The sequence below is a fragment of the Trichomonas vaginalis genome, chromosome VI (genome assembly GCF_026262505.1).
Source record: "Trichomonas vaginalis G3 chromosome VI, whole genome shotgun sequence".
Taxonomy (NCBI): Eukaryota; Parabasalia; order Trichomonadida; family Trichomonadidae; genus Trichomonas; species Trichomonas vaginalis.
The window spans coordinates 9,445,200-9,460,604 of record NC_067208.1 but is presented as its reverse complement, the minus strand read 5'-3'; the positions used below and the strand labels follow the sequence as shown (position 1 = coordinate 9,460,604).

The window sequence follows — 15,405 nt, the reverse complement described above, 5'->3', positions numbered from 1 at the left end:
GTTTCTGCCACAACTAATTCCTCAGCTAATGAATCAATAACTTTTTCATCAGAAATGATAAAGTTGCTGTTGTTGTTTGTTGCTGTCATTTATATAGGAATAAAAAAATAAAAATAATTTTAAAACTAACTTTATTTTTGGACTGCATCAAATTTCCTGGACAGTTGTCAAAATGTCATGTTGTCAGTAATTTTAAGAGAAGTTAATTAACATGGTGACATGGTGACGTGGTGACACTGAAAACATTTACGAAATCATAAACGAAAACATTTACGATTTAATTTCCTTTGTTGATGTTGTCTAAATGTCATGTTGTCAGTAATTTTAAGAGAAGTTAATTAACATGGTGACATGGTGACGTGGTGACACTGAAAACATTTACGAAATCATAAACGAAAACATTTACGATTTAATTTCCTTTGTTGATGTTGTCTAAATGTCATGTTGTCAGTAATTTTAAGAGAAGTTAATTAACATGGTGACATGGTGACGTGGTGACACTGAAAACATTTACGAAATCATTAATGAAAACATTAACGAAATCATTAATGAAAACATTAACGAAATCATTAATGAAAACATTAACGATTTAATTTCCTTTGTTGATGTTGTCTAAATGTCATGTTGTCAGTAATTTTAAGAGAAGTTAATTAACATGGTGACATGGTGATGTGGTGACACTGAAAACATTTACGAAATCATTAATGAAAACATTAACGTAAACATAAACGATAAAATATATTTCCTGGACTGTTGTCTAAATGTCATGTTGTCAGTAATTTTAAGAGAAGTTAATTAACCTGGTGACATGGTGACGTGGTGACACTGAAAACATTTACGAAATCATCACTTGGTTCAGAGATTTGAAATCTTATACGTAATGGATTTTCTTTCTTTTTATATAAATGACGAAAACTATTGAGATAACAAACTACAACGGTCATGAGTTCAAGAACTTGTTCTTCGTTCCTCGTGAAAATACATTCTATCAGATACGAGGGAGAAAAGGTAAAGTTAGTTTGAGCGTTTATGAAGGAATGAAGAATAGAAAGTTTATACAAGCATACGATACAAACGGTAAACGTGTTTCATTAGCTTTGTCAAAACTTACAGGTATAAACTATGACAGTGATTTTGACCTATATGAAGAAGAAAGTGAGTCAGAAGATTATGAGCTGTTATATGAAGCACAGCAATGGAAGGAGTTGCAATACTTTTGTAAGTGAGAACGTTTATTTTTTACATTAGTGAAGTCGTTTGTGAAAACGTTAGTGAGTTGAAGTGGTTGGCGGCTTTGTAAATATTTAAGGTTAAGTTAGTGTTGTCGTTTGTGTTGTAAAATATACGTTAACGGTTTTGTAAAGTGTCAAATTCACATATCAAGGGTAAGGTGGAACGCAGTGCCTCCGTACACTTGATATGTATATTAATTAAATATGCGCAAAATTGAGAACTGCGCATATTATGACACACAATTATTTTTGTCCGTTAATGGAAACAAAATCTCTATGCATTGCTTTTCTTCATGTCTTTCGCCTAAAGGTATGTTTAAAACAATATGTATGAGATACGTATTATAAAAGATTTGAAAAACTCACATATTATTATCAAATTTTCAAATTTTTATCGAGAAAATATTGAAATCAAGACGAAAAAATATTGTTCATAACAAAATATTATAAAGATCTAGCATCTACAAGAGTTTCAAAGAAAAACAACCAACTTAAATTTTCTACTTCAAAAATAAGAACATCTTTCAAGTGTGACAAGCAAAAAAAGAATACATACGAATAGTTCAATTTGAAATGAATGATATGTTTATGTATAAGCTAGATTTACCTACATTCGATAATTGCTAAACGTTCATAACTTTGCGAGATATTAAAGAGAATTTATCGCTATTTACGTTATTTTCGACAATATATCAATATACGGCGATTGTTAAGTGAGTAACTGAGGAAAAAATAAAAGATTTGATTAATCTGAAGATCAAAAGAAGATAACAAGAGAAAAATATGAATAAATAAATGAATAATAAATAGAAAAAAGAAAGAAAAATATTGAAGATGATTAAATGAAGTTATTATAGGAAAATTAAAAAATATTACTAAAATTAAAGATATCTGACATGTTTACATATCTAATAATAATATATTTGTCATTTAAATCTATTTTGAATCATAGTAAACTATGATTGTCGTATGATTTAAAAGAATCTCTAAATATCAAGTCAATTTCTTATAAAATTGTTATCCATCTCTTACATTTTTTCATAATTACTACCTATATTATCAATCTCAACGATGACAATATCTTGTTATCAATATATTAAATTTAATTTATAAAATTCTTTTGTCTCATACTCGATTTTACTATATTAATACTATCGCATCGTAATATTTCTAATTTCATTGTTATTCATCGTTTCATCATCTTTTAACTATTTTAATTACATTTTTCATTAATTCTTTTTCTAATTAACAAATTAAATAATTATTAATAAATAAGGTTTTCACTTTTTTAAATCTGAAAATTACTTTTTTATGAAATTAACAATTAGATATCAAAAGAATGTAATTCTACTTCATTCTAACCAAGATGTTCATTGTTTAAGTTTATACCTTTATATAGCAAGGAAATTCAATCTGAATTTATATTCTTTTGTTATTAAATATAAAAGAAGGGAATTTCATTCAGTTGATATAATTAAATGTTTCAATGATATTGATTTAAAGGTTGTAAATGTTGATCCACCCACAGATGTTTTCAATTTGCCATTTTTTGATATGTATCAATTAAAAATTAGTAAATCACAAGAATATAATTCATTAACATCAATGGGATTCGACAAAAATGTTGCAAAAATAGCACTTATTATAACGAAAAGTAATTTACAAGCAGCATTAAAAATTTTAAACTTTAATTTTGATCAAAAATCGGAGGATGAGTCAGAAGAGGAGGAATCCAAAGAAAATGGAACAGAATGTAAGAAAATGGAATCGGAAAGTAAAGATGCTACTATAGATGTTGCTGATAATGATAATGGTGATACAAAATCAATGGAAGATAAATGGCCATTAGGATATTCTGATGAATCACCATCATCATTGGCAGAATTGAAAAATACGGAATGCCAAATATTAAAATTTATTGAAAAACATTCGTCGGAAAACAGTCAAAAACAATCTGAACAAGAAGAACCATTTAATGAATTTGAGTTTGAAAATGAAAGTTGTAATAATATATTACAAAATAAAGATAGGAATCAAGAAAGAAGTTTACAATCCATTGAAAGAAATCAAAATTTGACAAATCAAGAAAGAAGTTTACAATCCATTGAAAGAAATCAAAATTTGACAAATCAAGAAAGAAGTTTACAATCCATTGAAAGAAATCAAAATTTGACAAATCAAGAAAGAAGTTTACAATCCATTGAAAGAAATCAAAATTTGACAAATCAAGAAAGAAGTTTACAATCCATTGAAAGAAATCAAAATTTGACAAATCAAGAAAGAAGTTTACAATCCATTGAAAGAAATCAAAATTTGACAAATCAAGAAAGAAGTTTACAATCCATTGAAAGAAATCAAAATTTGACAAATCAAGAAAGAAGTTTACAATCCATTGAAAGAAATCAAAATTTGACAAATCAAGAAAGAAGTTTACAATCCATTGAAAGAAATCAAAATTTGATAAATCTTCATGGAAATGTTCAAATTTCACCTTCTCGTTCTAAAAGAATTAATCGAACGGCAATTTTTAGGATACCTTCAAATCCTCCAACTTCTGCAAATCAGAGTTCCGTACAAAGGATTGTTTCTAATCCTCCAATTGCTGCAAATCAGAGTTCCGTACAAAGGATTGTTTCTAATCCTCCAACTGTAATAGTACAGTTCCATTGCCATCCTTTCAAACATTACTCATTTTACTGATAATCTTCCCATTGATGATCTACTCAATTCAAACATTCTAATTCAAAATGCATTTCAATATCAAAAAACTAAATCAAAAGTCCAAAAAGCTGCCATTACAGAAGATACATGCAAACAATGTGTTCCTAATTATATTATCATGAATCAAGATGAGCAAGACAAATGTAAAATAAGAATAAAAAACATTCTAAGAACATATCATATTTTTCAAATATCTGATTCAGATAAATTGAAATATCAAAGTGTTATATATCCAGAAGGGATCCCTATTCGCTTTCAAATATATTATTCAAAAATTGATCGATTGGAAATTGTTTATTATTGCACCAAAAAGAAAAGATGTTCTTATTCTCAACTTGTTACATTGTTCCCAGCAAATACAGGCAAAAAAGCTGAAGTTTGTGAAATTAATCCTCCACATCGATGTCCAAAACATACAAAATCTTCAATTATTGATGGTACTAACCAAAATAAATTAGAACTTGAGAGTGAGATACAAAATTTCATTCAGGTTAATCCTATTGTTTCATTAAGTCGGGTAATAGCATTTGCAAATCAGCTTGTGTTAGAATATAACGAATCTCACGATGATATTATTGAAATATCGTCTGATGTTATCAGAAGGTTGTACCAGGAAATTAAACCAAAAATGAAAATGAACGAAGATGAGTTGATTAAAAAATTACTTGAACATTATAACAATCAAAATTTCTATATTACAAAAATTTATTCCAATATTGATGATTCTAAGTTTTACTTTTTTGGATTGCCTTTATTCATTAATTGTGCACGAACTTTAAAACATTTGTTCATAGATGGTACATTCAAAGTGGTACCAATAAATCTCTCAAATGGTCAATTATTGAATTTCTTGGTATTTGATAATGCTACAAATTTATATCTCCCTTTTCTACATGTTTTGATGACGGGAAGAAGTGCTGATGATTATAATACTGTTTTCAATATGATGTTAACATATGAACAGATTAAAATTGGTCTTAATCAATTTTCCATCATCACAACAGATTTTGAAGCAGCTTTGATGAACTCTATCAAAGAAAAGATCAGCAAAGAGACAGTTCTTACTGGATGCATATTTCATTACATTGCTGCGCTTGTAAAGAACTTTAAGAAGTTGTGCAATCAAGATGATCATGCATCCAAATCTTTATTAAAATTATTATGTGGGTGCCCATTCGTTCCTAATTCAGTTTTTAAACTTATCTGTTCCAAGTTAGAATTAATTAAAGATACTTCAAAATTTGCCGCTTATTTCCTTCGCACATGGAAATATAAATACGAAGAAATAAATAAAATGAATGTGAAGGATATGATTTTTTCGAATAATGGCGTGGAATCATTTAACAAGGTACTGAACTCACACATAATATAGGGTGTCCAAAGGTGCGTTTAGCACAGCGCTCTATATGAGACTATTAAAGGAGATATATGCTGATTATAAATATATAATAAAAAATATGAATATATGTATATGATGAGTATGTTGTATTTTGGCGCCATGCCGGGATATAAAATGAATTTTGAGACAAGAGGCGGTTTCGCGGGAAATTTTGGCGGGATTTTTTTCATTTTTTTAATGAATCATAAAGAAAACATCCTCGCTCTTGCAAAAAAATGCAAAGACTGTAAAAAATCTACGAGACATTGGTAAAATGCTTCGGTATGGATGCTCCTAGCTATTCCACTGTAACGTATCATGTTAGGATGTATCACTTCATGAACAAAAAGGCGCCCATCATAAAAATTGACAAAAAATCGCCGGATCAAAGAAAAATCAAAGCAATTCTTCAAGCGCTAGATGAAGACCCAAGAGCATCACTCAGAAGGATAGAGGAGATGACAAAGATACCACGTACAACAGTCAGTTATTATCTGCACAATTATTTGAACTACAAACTAGCGTATACACGTTGGGTTCCGCACAACCTTAATTCAGTTCAAAAAAAATCTAGAGTCCAATCTTCGAAAGAGCTCCTCTCTATATTGGGTGCGTATCAATCCAAGAAGTTTCGCTTTTTAGTAACAGGGGACGAGTCTTGGTTTCAATATGCAACAGAAGCCAAAATCATGTGGATCCCGAAGGATGAAAATCCGCAAACATTCCCGAAGAAAAAAATTGACACACCAATGATGATGTTGTTGGTTTTTGGGGGCGTGAATGGCATCATCGCAATTGATATTCTTCAAAAACCTAATACGATGAATGCTCAGTATCTAATTGACAATGTTCTTACTCAAATTATCAATTCTGATGAGTTTGAGAAATCCAAACAACAAAAACAAAAGTTTGCAATTCATTTTGATAATTCAAGAGTTCACAAAAGTCATAAGGTAATGAATTACTTGGTGGAAAACAATGTCAAAGTTGTTCCAAACCCAATTTATTCACCTGATATTGCACCCTCTGACTTTTATTTATTCGGCACGCTAAAAAAGAGAGCTGAAGGACGCGAATTCGCGAGTCCAGATGATCTTGAAAATTTTGTAAGAGAGCAATTTGAGCAATTTTCTCATGATGATTTAAAGCGTGTCTTTCAAGCCTGGATCGATCGCTGCGAACGCGTGATTGAATCCAATGGTGATTATATTTAAATAAACTTTATATATATGTAACTTGTTTATTTCTATTCGCAGTATTCAGGTTTGTGCTAAACACACCTTTGGACACCCTATATATCCACATCCAACAATTTTCCATATGATATATACTTTACTTCAAGTTGATACAGTAATCGCTCATAGATATTTAACCAATCAACGAAACCAGTATGATCATAAAAAATCGTACTATATCTCGTTAACTAAAATTAATGAAGAATTATTTACTTTTGAAAGAAATTTTAATCTCGAAATTTCAGAAATATAGGGTGTCCAAAGGTGTGTTTAGCACAAACCTGAATACTGCGAATAGAAATAAACAAGTTACATATATATAAAGTTTATTTAAATATAATCACCATTGGATTCAATCACGCGTTCGCAGCGATCGATCCAGGCTTGAAATACACGCTTTAAATCATCATGAGAAAATTGCTCAAATTGCTCTCTTACAAAATTTTCAAGATCATCTGGACTCGCGAATTCGCGTCCTTCAGCTCTCTTTTTTAGCGTGCCGAATAAATAAAAGTCAGAGGGTGCAATATCAGGTGAATAAATTGGGTTTGGAACAACTTTGACATTGTTTTCCACCAAGTAATTCATTACCTTATGACTTTTGTGAACTCTTGAATTATCAAAATGAATTGCAAACTTTTGTTTTTGTTGTTTGGATTTCTCAAACTCATCAGAATTGATAATTTGAGTAAGAACATTGTCAATTAGATACTGAGCATTCATCGTATTAGGTTTTTGAAGAATATCAATTGCGATGATGCCATTCACGCCCCCAAAAACCAACAACATCATCATTGGTGTGTCAATTTTTTTCTTCGGGAATGTTTGCGGATTTTCATCCTTCGGGATCCACATGATTTTGGCTTCTGTTGCATATTGAAACCAAGACTCGTCCCCTGTTACTAAAAAGCGAAACTTCTTGGATTGATACGCACCCAATATAGAGAGGAGCTCTTTCGAAGATTGGACTCTAGATTTTTTTTGAACTGAATTAAGGTTGTGCGGAACCCAACGTGTATACGCTAGTTTGTAGTTCAAATAATTGTGCAGATAATAACTGACTGTTGTACTTGGTATCTTTGTCATCTCCTCTATCCTTCTGAGTGATGCTCTTGGGTCTTCATCTAGCGCTTGAAGAATTGCTTTGATTTTTCTTTGATCCGGCGATTTTTTGTCAATTTTTATGATGGGCGCCTTTTTGTTCATGAAGTGATACATCCTAACATGATACGTTACAGTGGAATAGCTAGGAGCATCCATACCGAAGCATTTTAGAAAAAACCAGAATTTTCGAAAAAGTGACACCAACTATTAAAGTTATTTTATTACTAGATTTATTTACAAATTATAAGATAATATCATTAACCGAATATATTTTTAATATAAATAAAAAACTTTTTTTATACAAAAAATTACAATCAATCGATAAATTATAAAAACATTTATTCCAAAAAGATTAAGTAATAGGTGGGATCCTGCATATAATATAATTTTATGTCATAAAGCTTACAAATTTTAGATGGACCACAGTGAGAATGTGAGTGGTTAATTTAAAGGTGGTCTGATAAAGACATCGAAGCTTACTCAACACAGCATGAAGCAGTTTCTAATACACAATCTTACTAGTGGTGTTTCGGTCGCCAGCGCTCTCATAGGGGTGCTGATTTCAAAAACCACTACTTCAAATTATTCAACAATACTCAATGCAGCATGAAGCAGCTACTACTGCTGTATCTTACTGGTAGTGTTTTGGTCGTTGGCTCTTGCACAGTCTCTCAGATTTTCAAAATTTTTTTTTCAACACTATCTTGTTTCGCTCTCAGAAAGCTATCCTACAAAGACATCGAAGCTTACTCAACACAGCATGAAGCAGTTTCTAATACACAATCTTACTAGTGGTGTTTTCGGTCGCCAGCGCTCTCATAGGGGTGCTGATTTCAAAAACCACTACTTCAAATTATTCAACAATACTCAATGCAGCATGAAGCAGCTACTACTGCTGTATCTTACTGGTAGTGTTTTGGTCGTTGGCTCTTGCACAGTCTCTCAGATTTTCAAAATTTTTTTTTCAACACTATCTTGTTTCGCTCTCAGAAAGCTATCCTACAAAGACATCGAAGCTTACTCAACACAGCATGAAGCAGTTTCTAATACACAATCTTACTAGTGGTGTTTCGGTCGCCAGCGCTCTCATAGGGGTGCTGATTTCAAAAACCACTACTTCAAATTATTCAACAATACTCAATGCAGCATGAAGCAGCTACTACTGCTGTATCTTACTGGTAGTGTTTTGGTCGTTGGCTCTTGCACAGTCTCTCAGATTTTCAAAATTTTTTTTTCAACACTATCTTGTTTCGCTCTCAGAAAGCTATCCTACAAAGACATCGAAGCTTACTCAACACAGCATGAAGCAGTTTCTAATACACAATCTTACTAGTGGTGTTTCGGTCGCCAGCGCTCTCATAGGGGTGCTGATTTCAAAAACCACTACTTCAAATTATTCAACAATACTCAATGCAGCATGAAGCAGTTTCCAATTCAACAATACTCAACACAGCATGAAGCAGTTTCTAATAAATATATACATATATACATATATACATATATACATATATAAATATATACATATATAAATATATACATATATAAATATATAAATATATACATATATAAATATATAAATATATACATATATAAATATATACATATATAAATATATACATATATAAATATATACATATATAAATATATACATATATAAATATATACATATATAAATATATACATATATAAATATATACATATATAAATATATACATATATAAATATATACATATATAAATATATACATATATAAATATATACATATATAAATATATACATATATAAATATATACATATATAAATATATACATATATAAATATATACATATATAAATATATACATATATAAATATATACATATATAAATATATACATATATAAATATATACATATATAAATATATACATATATAAATATATACATATATAAATATATACATATATAAATATATACATATATAAATATATACATATATAAATATATACATATATAAATATATACATATATAAATATATACATATATAAATATATACATATATAAATATATACATATATAAATATAACAATATATAAATATACATATATATAAATATATAAATAACAAAATACAATCAAAAAATAGTGTTTGAAAATTTAAGGTTAAGTGTCACTTTTCTAGTGTCACTTTTTCGTAAATTCTACCACACTCCTTTTTGTTCATGAAGTGATACATCCTAACATGATACGTTACAGTGGAATAGCTAGGAGCATCCATACCGAAGCATTTTACCAATGTCTCGTAGATTTTTTACAGTCTTTGCATTTTTTTGCAAGAGCGAGGATGTTTTCTTTATGATTCATTAAAAAAATGAAAAAAATCCCGCCAAAATTTCATGCGAAACCGCCTCTTGTCTCAAAATTCATTTTATATTCCGGCATGGCGCCAAAATACAACATACTCATCATATACATATATTCATATTTTTTATTATATATTTATAATCAGCATATATCTCCTTTAATAGTCTCATATAGAGCGCTGTGCTAAACGCACCTTTGGACACCCTATACCAAAAGAAGAAATTGACAAATACAAAAATCAATTTCATCCAGGAGATATTGATTATCGTGATATTGAAATTGAGAAATTTATGAACAGGAATGATTCAGAGATAAATGATTCAATTAAAATAAACTTAGAAAATGATGAAGATGGAAAAATCACAGAATTTACATTAAATGAATCAGATGTATTCAATTGAAATATTTTTAAATGTTATAAATATTGTGTTTATTGAACAATTGTTAAAGTGTTTTTAGAATTTAATATATGGAAAGAATAGATGGAAACATTGAATGTTAAGTTATAAATTAAATTTAATATATTGATAACAAGATATTGTCATCGTTGAGATTGATAATATAGGTAGTAATTATGAAAAAATGTAAGAGATGGATAACAATTTTATAAGAAATTGACTTGATATTTAGAGATTCTTTTAAATCATACGACAATCATAGTTTATTATGATTCAAAATAGATTTAAATGACAAATATATTATTATTAGATATGTAAACATGTCAGATATCTTTAATTTTAGTAAGCAAATTTAGAGATTCTTTTAAATCATACGACAATCATAGTTTACTATGATTCAAAATAGATTTAAATGACAAATATATTATTATTAGATATGTAAACATGTCAGATATCTTTAATTTTAGTAATATTTTTTAATTTTCCTATAATAACTTCATTTAATCATCTTCAATATTTTTCTTTCTTTTTTCTATTTATTATTCATTTATTTATTCATATTTTTCTCTTGTTATCTTCTTTTGATCTTCAGATTAATCAAATCTTTTATTTTTTCCTCAGTTACTCACTTAACAATCGCCGTATATTGATATATTGTCGAAAATAACGTAAATAGCGATAAATTCTCTTTAATATCTCGCAAAGTTATGAACGTTTAGCAATTATCGAATGTAGGTAAATCTAGCTTATACATAAACATATCATTCATTTCAAATTGAACTATTCGTATGTATTCTTTTTTTGCTTGTCACACTTGAAAGATGTTCTTATTTTTGAAGTAGAAAATTTAAGTTGGTTGTTTTTCTTTGAAACTCTTGTAGATGCTAGATCTTTATAATATTTTGTTATGAACAATATTTTTTCGTCTTGATTTCAATATTTTCTCGATAAAAATTTGAAAATTTGATAATAATATGTGAGTTTTTCAAATCTTTTATAATACGTATCTCATACATATTGTTTTAAACATACCTTTAGGCGAAAGACATGAAGAAAAGCAATGCATAGAGATTTTGTTTCCATTAACGGACAAAAATAATTGTGTGTCATAATATGCGCAGTTCTCAATTTTGCGCATATTTTGACAAAATTTTGAATACTTTTGCTCTCAATTTATAGAAAAATGTCAGAAAAGTGTCATAATATGCGCAAATATGCGACAAAAAATAATCTCCACAATCTATCATCAGAATAAACAAACCCTGAACCTCCGAAAGTTCTGTTTCCTCCATAAAGTCCACCACCACCACCATATTGTCCAACACCAAATTCGAAACCATATGTTTGATTGGCACCTCTTGACCCGTCATCTTTATCGCTATTGATTCCCCCTCCATTTCCCAGTCCACGATATGATGAGAAAGATTCACTGCCACCACCTCCAGCAATAAGAAAACGTTTATTAAAAAGAGCTGGTGAAACTCTAAAGTCTGTTGCCCCACCACCTGAACTATCTCCTCCGCCATTATAACCGCCTTTTGTCTTAATTCCTCGACCCCCAATGAATAAAAATATTGGAAGAATTTTTGTTATGGATATTTTTGCAGCTCCATAGCCCCCATAAGCTCCCAAACCATTAGAATTGTCTCCTTGAGCTCCATATACTTCAAAGAGATATTTACCTTCATTGAGGTAAAAAATGATGGGAGAGCAATCATAGGCATTTTTACATGGATACATGAATTTGCATGTCTTAAATATGCATAATGGCATATATTCATCCCTTATATATGATGGATTTTTAAAAGAATAATTACCAAAAGGTAAATTATACGATTTTAAATTAGCCATATATTAGCAATACAAATATTTTAGTTTCAAATCGTAAGATGAATAAAGATTGATGCCATATTTTCACAACAAATTTCAACATCATGTATTCCATTTACTTAATGGGTTTATATCTCAAATAAAAATAATATTGATAATCTGACTGGAGAAGCAAGAAAGCTAATATCAATAACCTTAAAGTTAGATTCTTTTGTAAACTTTATTTAATGAATATTCTTTTATTATAATAGAAAAACAAAAAAGTAGAAAAGAATGGAAAATCTATGCATAACAATACAGGTATTTTTATTAAAAATACCTAAAAAGTTATGATAAGCTTTCCATTTCCTTGCCAAACACCTGCTGCATGCTGGACATCGAAAAATAGAAAACCTGATGTTTTGGTGAATGCATAGTTCTTCATTACAGGATTTTCATAAAATTCATCTCTTGCATCAATAACTCCTGGAGGAATCACTGCATCTTCAGTTAATGCCCAGGATGAACCTCCCCCAGCTCCAGAAATAGGACTGTGACTTGCAAAGCCGCCAAACCAACCACCACCAGCACCAGCTATATCATTCATATCATATGACTGTACACCTTTGGAGTTTCTTGATTTAGCATCAATTGCTGCTTCTCCTTGACCAAAGGAAAATCCACTGTCAGATTTTGCCAAATAATTTCCAACATAATTTCCATTGGCAAACCAACCTTGGGCAACAAGATTTCCTCCGGCCCCTCCTGTTCCATCATCATCATTACCATCGTCTGTTCCCCCTCCACCACCACTAACTATTACTCTATGAAATAAATCATTATTGACAAATTTGACAGCGGTTTGACCGCCACCACTTCCAGTGCCAGTATACCATCCAGATGAACTTCCTCCACCTCCATAACCTCCTGGAACCATGTTCTTCTTAATGAAACTATTGTGCGTTGTGTATTGAGGAAGATTGATTATTTTATATTGTCCTTGACCACTGATTGTAGCAAAAATTTGAACGAGTGAAACAGTGAGTGTTGCCATTGAATGCTTTAACATAAGTATCCGGAAAGCAATTTTTCTTTGAGTCTAGAAATGGTGGAACATCTTTAGTAATTGATCCTCCAGAAGCTCCATAAAGTTCAAACTTATATGTTCCTCTTCTTAAAGAGATATTATAGTCAGTACATACTGAAGGATCTGAACATGGATAATTAAAAAAATATTTGTTTCTTTCGACAGAAACATTTAATTTAGCACCAACAAATGATTTATTATATAAACTATAAGATATCATATGATTTCATTGAAAATTGTAGAAGATAGTTCTTGGTGTTTCTGGCATAATGTCAAATAAAATAAATAAATAATAATAATAATAATAAAAGTTCAAAGAATATTAAGCACTTCAAAGCTATTTATGATAAAGATAAAACAATTATATACTATTGTGCATCAGGCTGTGGTGATTCATACACAATACTTCCAACTGTTAAAACAATTCATCAAGGCTGCTTCGTAACTTCGAGTTTGAAAGAAATCATCATTCCACAAAATGTAACAATTATTGAAACATATTCATTTTATTCGACTCCAAATCTGAAACAAATTGAACTTCCTCCAAATATAACGTCAATATCTGCAAGCTGCTTTTCATATTCTGGAATAACATCAATTATCATACCTTCTAATGTAACAACAATCGGATCAGGTGCTTTCCAAGGATGTAACTCATTGACTAATATTCAGTTACCTGAAAATCTCAAAGATATTGGAGGAAATGCTTTTCCTAGCAATCCTAATCTAAATTTATCACTCTCTAGTTCATCAATTTATTTAGATACAACTCAACTTATTATTTATTCTGACAGTAATAAAACATTATCACAGTTGCTAGGAGCTATGACAGAGATTGTTTTACTCCATTCTGTGACACGAATTAAGAGTGGAGCTTTCAAAAATAAAAATAAAATTGGAATAATTACTTTTGATGGAGAACCCGAACTACAATATATCGAGCAAGATGCCTTTAATAGATGTACAAATTTATCAAAGTTTCAATTTGGAAATAAACTAGTTTATATAAATGAATATGCTTTCCAAAATACTAAATTGAGTCATGAAATTAATTTTCCTTCAACATTAACTTCAATAAAACAAGATGCATTCTTGAATTATAGTCGAATTCCTTCAATTTCTTTTTCTTCCACATCGAATCTTAATATTATGAAGGATGCGTTTTCAGGTTGTAGTTCGATAAGTTCTATCATATTTTATAGTGATGTACTGATTAATATCAGTCAAGGATGTTTCAGTGGACTTACACCATTGAGAGCAATCACTATCCCTAACTGTGTTCGTGATAGTGGATCAGCATGTTTCATGAACTGTGGTCTTACATCAGTTCAATTCGAGAACAATATTATATCATTCGACACATTGAGTCCTAACTTATTCAAAGGATGTTCAGGAATCGAAACATTCAAAATTCCAAAGAACTGCAAAGTTATTGACAGTCAGTGTCTTAGTGGAACAATGATCAGCAATGTTGATCTTCCAGATAGTGTTGAAGTTCTTGGTATTCAGTGTTTCAAAGACTGTACTAATCTTGTTTCTATCAACATCAAGGCCACAAGTCATCTTCGACAAATCGACTATGGTGTCTTCGAAGGATGCCTCTCTTTCTCACAAATCAACGAATTCACATCGCAAAACTTTGTTTGTGAGAGCGGTGCACTTTACAGCAGTGATCGACATAAGATGCACATATACCCACCTGCATCTAAGAGGAAGTTCTTCTACCTTCTCGAAGGTGTCATCTCAGTCGAAGACTGTGCATTCATGGGTTGTGTGAATCTAGAATCTGTTCTTCTTCCAGAATCTAGTGTTACTCATATTGGACGGAGTTCATTTGAAGGCTGCATTCATCTCAAACAAATCACAATTCCATCAAGCATCCAAAGTGTTGGCGATAATGCATTCAACAACTGTCCACTTCTTAACTGTGGTGTTCTCTTCCAAAACGTCAACAACAAAACATTCATTTCTCTCTTCAAGAAAAGTGGACTCATTATCTCAACAGATTCCTTCTGTTCTGGCTTTTCATGCAAAGTCAACTCATATTCTAACATGAATCTTCCTCTCACATATATTACTGCTTTCATTTTAATATAAATTA

General features: G+C 30.2%; 2 protein-coding genes and 1 pseudogene across 3 annotated transcripts, besides 8 other annotated features; 2 read left to right on the top strand and 1 right to left on the bottom strand.

Annotated features, from left to right (window-relative positions):
- Positions 1-1,430: part of a mobile genetic element that runs on past the window's edge.
- Positions 1,431-1,432: 2 nt separating this feature from the next.
- Positions 1,433-5,324: a mobile genetic element.
- Positions 5,323-6,625: a mobile genetic element.
- Positions 5,419-6,545, top strand: TVAGG3_0834470 (annotated as a pseudogene). Its single transcript has one exon. A coding segment is annotated over exon 1 (1,127 nt).
- Positions 6,625-6,816: a mobile genetic element.
- Positions 6,817-7,840: a mobile genetic element.
- Positions 7,841-9,811: 1,971 nt separating this feature from the next.
- Positions 9,812-9,849: a mobile genetic element.
- An 8-nt stretch (positions 9,850-9,857) lies between these two features.
- Positions 9,858-10,217: a mobile genetic element.
- Positions 10,217-11,642: a mobile genetic element.
- Positions 11,643-12,557: 915 nt separating this feature from the next.
- TVAGG3_0834400 (glycine-rich protein family) lies at positions 12,558-13,271 on the bottom strand (the record flags this gene model as incomplete). The annotated part of the gene is made up of 1 exon (XM_001310120.1): positions 12,558-13,271. The coding sequence occupies one exon, from the start codon at positions 13,269-13,271 to the stop codon at positions 12,558-12,560; it is 714 nt and encodes a 237-aa protein (XP_001310121.1).
- Positions 13,272-14,453: 1,182 nt separating this feature from the next.
- Positions 14,454-15,401, top strand: TVAGG3_0834390 (ribonuclease inhibitor domain-containing protein; the record flags this gene model as incomplete). The annotated part of the gene is made up of 1 exon (XM_001310119.1): positions 14,454-15,401. The coding sequence occupies one exon, from the start codon at positions 14,454-14,456 to the stop codon at positions 15,399-15,401; it is 948 nt and encodes a 315-aa protein (XP_001310120.1).
- Between the last annotated feature and the right edge of the window lie 4 nt (positions 15,402-15,405).